Below are 11,813 nucleotides of genomic sequence, written 5' to 3'. Positions count from 1 at the left end.
GTGCGCGCTCGCGCAGCCGCCTCTTCCGACCCTGTATCCCTTTACGGCTATCGCGAAAGTGTCGTGAACGTGCTGCCGCGGATCAGAGTCACCCAGTCGGCTGGAGTCGGAGGTCTTATTTCTAGGGGCGTGCTTTGGGGGGCCGGGGTAAGGCCGCGGGGCTCGGTCTTGGGAAAACGGCCAGGGTATGAAGGACTTGTTGGGGGGCACCACTCTCAAGAGGAGTGGAGAGAGGGCTGCAGGCTCTGGGGTGGGGCATTGGAATATAGCCGTGTATGCACTCGCGTTGGGCGAACGCTGCCCTACCTCGCGCGCGATAGCCTCGCGCGCGGGCTTGTGGGGGAATGCGAGGGGCGGCTGTTCCTCTAGCCCCGGATGGAGAGATTGCGGTGGCGAATTGCCAGCGCGAGAGCCAGGGGACTGCTGTGGTGGGAGTCGGGGTGGGGAGAACCTCGGCGGCCAGAGCTGGGCGGGCGGAAGGCTGCGGGTGCTGCCTGCGCGGAACCGACCTTGCCTAGCGGGTCCACACCCTCTTGCTCAGGTGCTGCCAAGTACGCAAACCGTGTTGCATCCTGTGCCGGGTTTGCCTTCCTTTTGAAATCTGGTGCTGGTGTTTTTTGGCTGGGCCATACTTCTTGGTCAGCAACTTTTCTAGAAATTTCAGCATATATTGACAAGTTCTGAGGTTGCCAGCGAGGGTTTATTTCAGCAGTGTTCTTGGAAGGAGAAAGGACGGGATGGTGTGTTATTCTTTGCCGGTGTTCCCAAGAACATGCAATGAATGGGATCTTTACATTTAGCTGTGTTCAACTTGTTTTTTCCAGTTGGGTGCTTGGTATTTTTGTGTCGTTTTTTGATGTTTTGCATCATTGGTATTAGTATATAAATTTGCCTGAAGTTTCGTAGTTCATTGATGAATCCCATGTTACTATAGTAGGCAAATGCATAGTTATCTTTAAACAGATATTAGTGTTAGGCATGTGGACAAAGAAAAAGATTCGGTTACTACTCTCGAACTAGGAGGAATGTGTTCAGTGGAGGTGTCGAATTGACTAACAACACAGGTGAGACTGTGAGAAGGGCATCTAGAGCATAGGTACTTTAGAACCATTGGCATTCAGGTCAAATTCCAGAGATTGAAGTTCTGAAAACATTTTGCTGCGTATTTGTTTTGTGCTGAGCAAAAAATAGTCAGAAGGCCCTTGTACAACTTGTCTTTACAATGCTTTCATTTAAGAAATGATAGCAAAAAAAAAAAAAGAAGAAGAAGAAGAAGAAGAAAGAAGAAATAAGTTAGATAAACCTGTCTCTTGTATCAGCCTATTCTGACAGAGGTGTCTTTATTTGCTGCCCAGTTAATAGGTTATTATTGAATATTTATACCTGTGGTTTTATAAATCCATTCTCTTCCTCTCCTACACTCAATCTCTCTTAAAATTTACGTTATAAACGCTATTAAATGTTTGATATTTAACTTTAAACTTATTTTATAACCTCAGTTACATTTTATTGCATAGTCAATTTGCTTTCTAGGCAGCAGTAGATTTGTTCTTTAAGCTGCCTGAAAGTGCAACTACTGTTTCTTGTTGAGGTTCATACTGTGCTGACTCTTCTAAGGGAATAGGAAGATAATCCACAAAATGCTAGGCTTTGGCTTTTTTTTTTTTTCCTGGAAGACATTGTTTCCTTTTTTTTAAGGAATTAACAATTTCACTTCAACAAAACAGTAGATCTGAATTGTGTTACACAGTACCGTTTTAGCTCCCAAGTCTGCTGAAAAGGCTTTTGTTTTTGCTAACTTGTTCTATGTGTCACTTGTTAAATAATGCTGAATGTAATACTGTGATCTTATTAGGGTTTTTTTGTTTTTTTAACTTTTCAGTAATTTTCTCAGTCTCCCAAATAGTGTTAGCCATTCGTATTTTCTTTTAGTCGTGTCTTAGAAGTGGAAAGAGCTGTGTAGTCACCAATTCCTGTGAAAGGACTATAAACATACTGCTGAGTCAACATAGCTCAAAACTTGGCATCCTGAGACCTGGAGGGGGATGGGAATTCTGGAATTTTAACTCTACAGGTTGGATATTGTGTAAGCCTACCTTATGCTCTGCTGAGCAGTTGGAGATCCCTTTTTTAATGTGATACTTGTCACATGTTCCCCAGTGCTGAACATAGAAATAATGTGGGCAGCATGCTATTATCCTCAGCTTTTGTAAGCACAGATGTTCTGCATCGTAGATTTAAGGTCCCCGATTTGTGTATAATCTTAGTAAAGGTATTCATTAACTATCTCTGATTTTATTTTTGTTCCTTATTGGACTTTTCATATAGTCCAATATAATGAATACATAAATATTCATGCCTGCACAAAGAAGAATTTTGTTAGGCCATATTGTGCCCCCTTCTCTGGACTCCCACAACAATTGGTTCACAGTATGTTTTAACTTAGCGGTTTGTAAGACTCCCTGCCACCACTTTGAGCTTGAGGGCCTGGGTGGCATATTTTGTATTTCTGTTTCCCAGGGTCTAGAACAAGTAGGTGCTCATTAAATACTAGATATGTCACATTTGTTCATTGTTCCATAAATAAGTACATTGCCTACCTAGTGTAAGGTATGGTATGAGATTCTGGGAAAAGAATATTAAGACTAGCATGACCACTGCCTTCCTAGCTCTTACATACCAGTGTGGGGAAAAGACCAAAAAAACTGCAGCTAACAAAAAAAGTTTAAAATGTAATAGGTGCTATGAAAGGAGTATCACATTCCAGCAGGTAATAGCAGAGGAGGGGAATTTGCTGATTACAAGTGGGAAGGTCACAGTAACTCTAGGATAGTGATCAGTATCAGAAACTCAATTTGAGGTGATAAGAATTTTTAACTATTTAAAAATTCACTTTTACGGAGTTCCTATCTTGGCTCAGTGGAGATGAATCTGACTAACATCCATGAGGATGTAGGTTCGATCCCTGGCCTCACTCGTTGGGTTAAGGATCCAGCGTTGCCATGAGCTGTGGTGTAGGTCACAGACATGGCTCAGATCTGGCATTGCTCTGGCTGTGGTATAGGCTGGCAGCTATAGCTCTGATTCAACCCTTAGCCTGGGAACCTCCATATGCCGCAGATGAGGCCCTAAAAAGACAATAAAATAAATAAATAAAATAAAAATTCACTTTTACTATTAGTTAACAAAGTAGGCTTGCTGCAAAATTATAGGTTTCTTTATAAGCTCACTGATGTTTTTCAATAATATCAGAATAAAATCTCAGCTCCTTGCTGAGGTCTATAAACATCTTCATTGTCTGGCTTTTTAAACTTTATTTTATCCCAGCCTTTCATCTGATTTACTCCTGTAAAATGATCCCTGAGGGACCTGAATGCCTCAGGGCTTGTTCTCTTTTCTTGGACTGTTCTTCCTCTTGTTCTTGGAATGGGCTGGCTCTTTCTCTTCCTCTGAAGTCAGTATAAATGCTTCTTCATAGTCTTCAACCACCTTATCTAAAATGTGCACCCTCATTGACAGAACACTGTAAATCAACTATGATGGAAAAAATAAAAACCTTAAAAAAATAAATAAAATGTGCACCCTTGGAGTTCCCACTGTGGCTCAGTATCCATGACTAGTGTCCATGAGGATGCAGGTTCAATCTGACCCCACTCAGTGGGTTAAGGATCTGGTGTTGCTGTGAGCTATGGTGTAGGTCACAGACGTGGCTCAGATCTGGTGTAGGCCAGCAGCTGCAGCTCCGATTCAGTCCCTGGCCTGGGAATTTCTATATGCCGCAGGCCATAAAGAGAAAATAAATAAATAAAATGTGCACCCTCAACTATTTTCTGGCTCCGCACCTTATTTTCTTCATAGTGCCCATCACAGTGCATACTGGTATTTGCTTGCTTATCTGTTTTTAATTATTTTCCCATCAGACATGGGAGCTGGGACCACGTCTGTCTTGTTTGCCACACATATATTGACTGAATGAATTTGGAACTTGGAATCCATTTTCTCATAAAAATTTATGACTGGTAACTAGGTTTCTAGGCTAACTAGCAATAATTTCTTGCATTAATTTTTTAGTTCCCTGTGGTGTAGATAGAAAATGACATTTTCTCCTCAACCTTTTGGGCCCAGGCTTGACTCTAGATACAGATCTCAAGTAGCCAAAATAATTTGTCATGTGTGACTTCCTTTCCATATTCCCATCTCACATCCTTTCCCCCTTTCTCTCCATAGAGTCTGCTCTTCTGTTGTAGCAACCTACTCTGTCCTGTTCCCTTGACATGCTTGCTTTTTTTCACTGCTAAAATTGAGAAACTTTGGTTTTTTTCTTGAGATAATGTTCAGGGCAGTAACCTCCTGGTCTCAGGTATGATGAGAGGAAGGAAGCAAGGAGATGGGTCTGTGGCAGTGACAGCAACTTCTCTGGCTGCTTGCATGTGTTGAAACTGAAGTAGCTATCTCTATGTCAGGGGCTACATGTATCTGAATTTTTATATGCAATCTGTTTGCTTATAAGCTTCATAGAGACATTGTTGCCAAATTGAAATACTCTTTTCATGTATGAATTATGTAATGACTAGATCTAGAAAGGTTTGTGAAAATGTAGATTTTTCTAAAAGAGAAATAGAAAAAAAATTAGGTCGGAGGTGGAAAACACTTAGAAGGAAAGTATCATATAGTCCTGCCAAATGCCCAAACTTAAAACCAGCAGGATCAGTTGCTTGTAGCTGTTTAGTGCCAGAGGCAGGCCAGCATCCTCAATATGTCACTTTTTTTTTTTAAACCATAGGAGAATGTAATGCTACAATAGTAAAATATACATTGAGTTGGATAAACTTTTTATTCCCATTTTAAGTTGAACTCCATAAGAGCTGATTGATTATAGCTCACCAAATATGAAAATGCATCATTCAATTTGACTTTTAAAAATTCAGCTGTTACAGTATAATATTTTGGTGGTTATCAGCCTGTCATTTTGACTCAGTGTCCCCCGAAAACCACCTCCCCAGATTGCCAGCATGCTGATTAAAGGTAACTTTGCTTTCTGCCAACATTTCTCAGTATTGATTTTGTAGGTGGTGAGCAGTGGGACCCAGCTTGGTGACAATTTCATCTAAAATGATTTTGTAATCAGTTGTTTTGACATTATATAAATATTGCTTTAAAATGATTTTAATTAATTGTTTTATGATACAGTCCAATATGTGGAAGAAGTCTTTGAAATAGGATATTAACTTTGCCTTCATTTGAAAATTATTTCAGTATTTTTTATTTCAGAGCACTTCGGTCACTTAAATTGCAGCACTAAAGACTCTTGTGGTTTTTGAAAATTTAAGTCAGATAAAGACTAGAGTAATTATTTTATAAACCAATTATTGAGATAACACGACTGAGATTTTGAATGGCACTTTAGATCATTACTGATATTGAAATTTCGGAATTTGTTCTATATGGGATTAGAGACCAGACCTGAGAATGTTTTAATACTAAGTCCATTGTTGAGATGTTCTAGATGTTGTATCACTTTCTGTATTCCCACAGTGCAGCATTTTGGATAATTTCATATTGCATTCTGGATAGCTTTCTGCCAGAAGATCAAAGTACTCCTGCCTTGGTTCAATGACACTGCCTTTTTAGTTTTATTAAGATTCTTCCTTTCTTCCTTTCCTGCTTGCTTGCTTGCTTGCTTTCATCCTTTTTGACTTCTCTTCTTCTCACTAACCATGAGTTCCCACAAAGTTCTTTATTCTTTTCTTTTTCTTTTCATGCTTGATCTCTTAGAGAAATTTTTTACTTTCTAGTCATTAACTAGACTTTAGCTTCTGAGTTAAAAATTTGAAATTTTGATCCCTTACCCAAACTCCAGTCTTTTGAGTTTGTCTAAAACATCTCCACTTAAAAGTTGTGTCTTTCCTACTCTTCTCCTGAGATCCCCTCTCATCCCACATCCCCAAGAAGTGGGGAAGAAAAAAAAAAAAACTGATTTTCCTTCCAAACTCTCCTTTTGAGAGTAATACCACTAGTTTCTGACTGTTGATTTCTTTTTTCTTCTGCATTAGACCCTTCATGTCTAATTCCTAAGTACTTATTCTTGATTCTTCCTTCTAAGTAGAAATTACTTACAGAGTTGACTGTTGTATTTGCATTTTTACCACCCTACCCTAGGCCTTTACCACTTCCAGGTTTTGAGGCACTATACTAACTTTGAAGGGTTCTCAAACCGTTGATGTTTTCTTAATTGGTTAATAACTTACAATGATTGTTATTTCTAATCTTCTGTAATTCAAGTGCAAGTACTTTGGGGCTCTTTATGAACATGCATTATTTAATGCACTTATAATTTTCTTCTTGCTACCTAAGTTCATCAGGTCACTCTGCTAACACATAAATACGGTCCTCTTAAAGTGAATTGTTTTCATTGTTGTTTTTTCCCTCCTGGAATATCATCTATATCCCTTTCTACTAATAGGTTTTATTTTTTAATTTAAACTGAATCTGTGTGTTTATTTGAACATCACTAACCAGCTGTATGAACTTCAACAAGTTAATTAGCCTCTCTGTGCCTTAGTTTCATTTTCTATAAAAACGGGCATAATTAGTAGTCCTTACCTTCAGTGGTTTTTGTGAGAATTAAATGAGTTAATATACAAAACTTGCTGAAAGTGTTAGTGTGTAGTAACTGCTCAGTAACTATTAGCTGTTAGCATTAAATAAAAATCGAGTTTGATTCATTCTATTCACATCATTCCTTAGATATTGAAACTAATGTGCTGGCTGCCTTTGGGCCTCAGTTTCTGTATGTGTGAAATGATGAAATGATTTGTTCAGTTTATACTATGAAAGTGTTAGGAGATAGAAAAAAAAGAACATGAGCTTTGAAGTCAGACAAACTCTGAGGTAACCAGAAGCATGTTATTGTTAACATTTCTTAACATTTTTCACTTAAAGGTGAGATGAGATGACTTCTTTTGACCTCCACTGTCAGTAAGGATTAGAACTAAAACCAGATCCCTGGTTTTCTGATCCCTGTTTAATACGGATTACTCTATTACCAGTTTGATTTTTTGTTTTTTAAAAGTACTGACATTGATGTAAATAGAGGCTGACACATGTATCTTTTTTTCCCCCCAGGTACAGACCATCCACAAAAAGCTCTAAAGGAAGATAAATTATTCTTTCCAAATAAAAGAAAGCCAAGATCCATGAGTGGGCATCGGTCAGCAAGGAAACGATGTGGAGATTCTCACCCGGAGTCCCCTCTGGGCTTCGGGCACATGAGTACTCCAGGGTGTGTGTTAAATAAATTGTTTCAGTTGCCTACACCACCACTGTCAAGACACCAACTTAAGCGACTAGAGGAACACAGATATCAGAGTGCTGGACGGTCCCTGCTTGAGCCCTTAATGCAAGGGTATTGGGAATGGCTAGTTGGAAGAGTTCCCTCCTGGATTGCCCCAAATCTCATCACGATCATTGGATTGTCAATAAACATCTGTACAACTGTTTTATTAGTCTTCTACTGCCCTACAGCTACAGAGCAGGTAAGAGGACTTTCTTTAATAACAGATATAAACATCATGTATTACATAGCAGAAACACTGTATTTGGGATTTTTAGGTCATTTTAGCTAAAGGTAAAAGCTGCTAAATCTCGTAACAACAAACCACTTTATATGCTGTGCTTATGAGAAACCAGAACTCTGGTTCATCAAAGTGTGAAGTCTGATCCCAGTAGGTAAATTAATGTTAGTTGGTATCGACATGTAAAATATTTCTTTAAAATGAGCAAATCTCAATTCTTTTCAAAAGAGTTTTATCCTATTGTTTAAAAATGGCTAATAGAATCTTAACAAGCTTAAAATGATCAGAGAGGAAAGTCTCTGGCAGTAAGATAGCACAGCCATAAATCAGTCTTTTCACTCACCCACTCCAGTCCACTGAAAGTTGTTGAGTGTCCTTTTTCTCTTCCTGTAAACGTATGTGGCCGATAGCCTCAGGTATATCTTTACTATTCTAACAAGGTGAAAGAAGTGTAAGAAAGAGACAATATAATGTGTCTCCTACTTTGTATCTTGCTATGACTGCCATTAAAAAGGGAACCATGTAAGGAGTTCCCATTGTGGCTCAGTGGGTTAAGGACCTGATGTTGTCTCTGTGAGGATGCAGCTTCAATCCCTGGCCTTGCTCAGTGGGTTAAGGATGTGATGTTGCCACAAGCTGCGGCATAGGTCACAGACGTGGCTTGGGTCTGGTGTTGCTGTGGCTATGGCATAGGCTTAAGCTGCAGCTCTAATTCGACCCCTGGCCCAGTAACTTCCATATGCTGCAAGTGCAACAGTAAAAAGCAAAGGAAAAGAAAAAATAAATAAATAAAAGGAAGCATGGTATACAAAGACTCTGTCCCTGGGCCTTCTCAAATATGTCTCTCCACTGCAGTTCCCTTTTTCACCTCCTCTGCTCATTACTTAGAACCAAAACTGAAACTAGAGCCCTTCATCTGAATATGTAAATTGATGTTTATTTGGTTGTAAAATTTCCTTGTTGTAGTTCCCTGGTGGCTCATTGGGTTAGGGATATGGCATTGTCACTGCTGTGGCTCAGGTCTCTGCTTAATCAGAATGATCAGCCATAGGTAACCCAAGAAGATAGAAGGTGATCCTCAACTAAAACAGTTAAAAGTGACTGAACCGTATGAATCATAAAGGCTACAACATTCCTCGTCTTGAAATAATTTTTTGAAAGCATAGTCTTTTCAAGTGATTCGGTTTTTTTGAGATAAAATTATACCATTCAATCCTTTATCCCTTCCTGTTTTTATTAGTTCATTTGTTTCCACCTACAGCTCTTGAAGTAAATAGCTATTGAGGGTCACAAGTACCTGTGAACATAATCTGTTTTTGTTTTTTGTCTTTTTCCAGGTGCTTCTTTTCTCCCTACCCTTGAATACCTTTAATTCCTCTTTTACTCTATGAATATGGTTTATATAGGTTGTATGGATATATTTCTGGTTTCCTCTCATTTTTTTTAACTGTTTTGCTTTACATCTCTCAGGAAACTAAAAATAAATAAATAAATAAACACCTGTACAATTATTTAAATATGTCCTGGGATTCTTTGTCACATGTCCTTCAGCTCTTTTACTTGTGGCTTACCTGAAGACCTGACATGTACTTTCAGAGGACTCTGGTCCAGATCACACACATCCTTAGAGGTGCAGAAGAAAAAACCAGGGAAGTGGGTTGGTTTTAGTTGAAGCCTTCTGAATGCTAAATTAGGTCCAGGATGGGGATCAGGGAATGAGAGCAGGTTGCAAGGTAGCTTGGCTACTAATAGTTGTTTACTGCATGCCCACAGTATACCAGGCACCGTGTTCCTTAGGATACTTTTCCTCAGCTTTCGTTCTTAAGTGATTTGGAATTATTGGAAATTATTCCCTAAAAGTAGTTAAATCTTTGGGAAAACTTCCAGAATAGGAACTACACTAATCACAGAGAACTTTTCAGAGTTGCTACTGGGAAGAATCAAGGTGAAATATGACTGAGCTACCATTTGGTGCTCTGCAAGGGAAAGCAGTGTCCAACAAGGGCTGTGCTGTGTGCATTTGTAACGGTATGGTGGAAATCCCTGTTTGGCTGAGATCAGAACGCATTAAAATGGGTCATGGCTGTCTTCCATGGTATGCTCTCATTATCTTTCTCATCTTCAGTAAGTTATGTAAATTCTCTATGTCACAGTTTATCCTTTTAAATCTAATTTTTTTAAGATAAAGAAGTCCACCTTTCTACCTTAGGAGTTTGAAAAATATCGACAGATTTTCTTTTCTTATCTACTAGAAAGTCTGTTTTTTCTAACAAAAAAGGCAAATGGGAGAAAACATTACAATAGTGACATTCTTTTCTTTCTTTTTCTTTTTTTTTTTTTTTTTTAGGGCCGCACCCACAGCATATGGAAGTTCCCTGGCTAGGGGTCTAACTGGAGCTGCAGCTGCTAGGCTACACCACAGCCACAGCAATGCCAGATTTGAGCCGCATCTGTGACCTACACCACAGCTCATGGCAGTGCCGAATCCTTAACCCACTGATTGAGGCCAGAGATCGAACTTGTGTCCTCACGGATATTAATTGGGTTCGTTACCACTGAGCCACAATGGGAACTCCAGTGACATTCTTTTATACTGGAAAGATTGGTAGCTGAAACTCTAATGTGTTCAAAAAAGTCAGTAATATAAAAAAATATATGGAAAGTTCTTAATACCTGTAGACATGAAATTTAATGCTCACCCATTGGTATAAGGCATTAAACTATAACAAAAGAATTAGAACTATAGTGAATAAGAATTTCCTTAGGTGATAAGTTTATGGAACTCTCTGCAAAATACTGATAAAAAAAATAAAAGAAATGCGGTAAGTTCCTAGAGGAATTGGTGTTTCATAAATAATGTATTATTAGAAGAAACTGGGAATGAGAAAAGGGTTATGGGGAAGAATAGGATATTTGACCAATGAAACTATAATCATACACCATTTATTTTTTTATTTTTTTGTCTTTTTGACATTTCTTGGGCCGCTCCCGCGGCATATGGAGGTTCCCAGGCTAGGGGGTGAATCGGAGCCATAGCCGCCAGCCTACACCAGAGCCACAGCAGTGCAAGATCTGAGCTGCATCTGCGACCTACACCATAGCTCACAGCAATGCCGGATCCCTAACTCACCGAATGAGGCCAGGGATCAAACCCACATCCTCATGGATCGTAGTCAGGTTTTTATTGCTGAGCTACAATGGGAACTCCCAGATATATCTTTTTTCTTTTTATAACAGCACCTTCAGCACGTGTCAGTTCCCAGGCTAGGGGTTGAACTGGAACTGCGGCTGAGGCCTACACCACAGCCACAGCAACCCCGGATCCAAGCCACAGCTATGACCCATGCTGCACCTTGCAGCAATGCCAGATGCCTAACCCACTGAGTGAGGCCAAGGATTGAATCTGCATCTTCACAGAGACAACATTGGGTCCTTAACCCACAGAGTCACAATGGGAACTCTTAGAATTTTTAATGTAGAAAAATGGAAAGATAATTAAAATGGCACATTGCCCATGTCTGGTTAACTTCTATTGACATTAAAATAGAAAGGGGAAATTACATAGTTAGAAAAGTTCAAACAGGCATAAAACAAAAGTAAAATCTTCCCTTTTTTAATCTGACTTTCCTTCCCACCCCTACTTCCAATTCTTCCCCTCATACGTATAATTTATTGTTGAATTCTGGAGTTGGAGAATCACTATTGCACCAGCATGTGTATATATATATTTCTGTGTATATAAATCTTCAAGTCTCTCAGTTCTGTTTCAGTAGCTCAGTGAAACCTTTTGTTTCTTAACCTGAGTTGACTCATAATAAGAACATCTTTTTAAAATTTTGCAAATTGGTTAATTGCCAGTTTGTGAAAAGACTATTTGCTAATACCACTTCTTCCCCACCCACCTGTCAGGGTGTGATGGTTTCCTTGATGGATACATTTGGTGTATTAGGCTCTTAACCCAACTGAGACCATACTTGCTCCTCCTGGAAAAGAACACTTTTTTTTTTCCTAAGACACCTCTGAGAGTTGTGAAATAATGGAAACAAGGAAAAAATATATAAACATTAGTTTAGTGTTCTACAGCTTCACAGGACAAAAGAAAAATCCAAAGACAAGGAGGCTTTTCTCTCTCTTATGTGTGTAATTACCATCACGCTGTTTTCTAAGATTACATGTCTACTAATAGCTGAGGTGTCTGTTCCAGAGTAACACTTTTCCCCATTAAAATCCTAAGACCCC

The 11,813-nt window shown here is 39.1% G+C and overlaps 1 protein-coding gene across 8 annotated transcripts in view; it reads left to right on the top strand.

Annotated features, from left to right (window-relative positions):
* The window catches only part of CEPT1 (choline/ethanolamine phosphotransferase 1), a 42,786-nt gene that overhangs the window by 2,110 nt on the left and 28,863 nt on the right, over positions 1-11,813 (top strand). For 2 of the 8 annotated variants that reach the window (XM_005663567.3, XM_021090044.1), the window contains exon 2: positions 7,126-7,535. In XM_005663567.3, coding sequence (XP_005663624.1) covers positions 7,197-7,535 — 339 coding nt within the window. In that variant the 5' untranslated portion in view covers positions 7,126-7,196. Of the gene's footprint in view, position 1; positions 148-252; positions 542-7,125; positions 7,536-11,813 lie in introns of those variants that run through there. The other 6 variants (XM_003125857.6, XM_021090043.1, XM_005663566.3 and 3 more) reach the window with 6 other exon arrangements.

Source organism: Sus scrofa, chromosome 4 (genome assembly GCF_000003025.6).
Source record: "Sus scrofa isolate TJ Tabasco breed Duroc chromosome 4, Sscrofa11.1, whole genome shotgun sequence".
Classification (NCBI taxonomy): Eukaryota; Metazoa; Chordata; class Mammalia; order Artiodactyla; family Suidae; genus Sus; species Sus scrofa.
The sequence above is the reverse complement of the archived record's forward strand: the minus strand, read 5'-3'. Positions and strand labels throughout refer to the sequence as shown.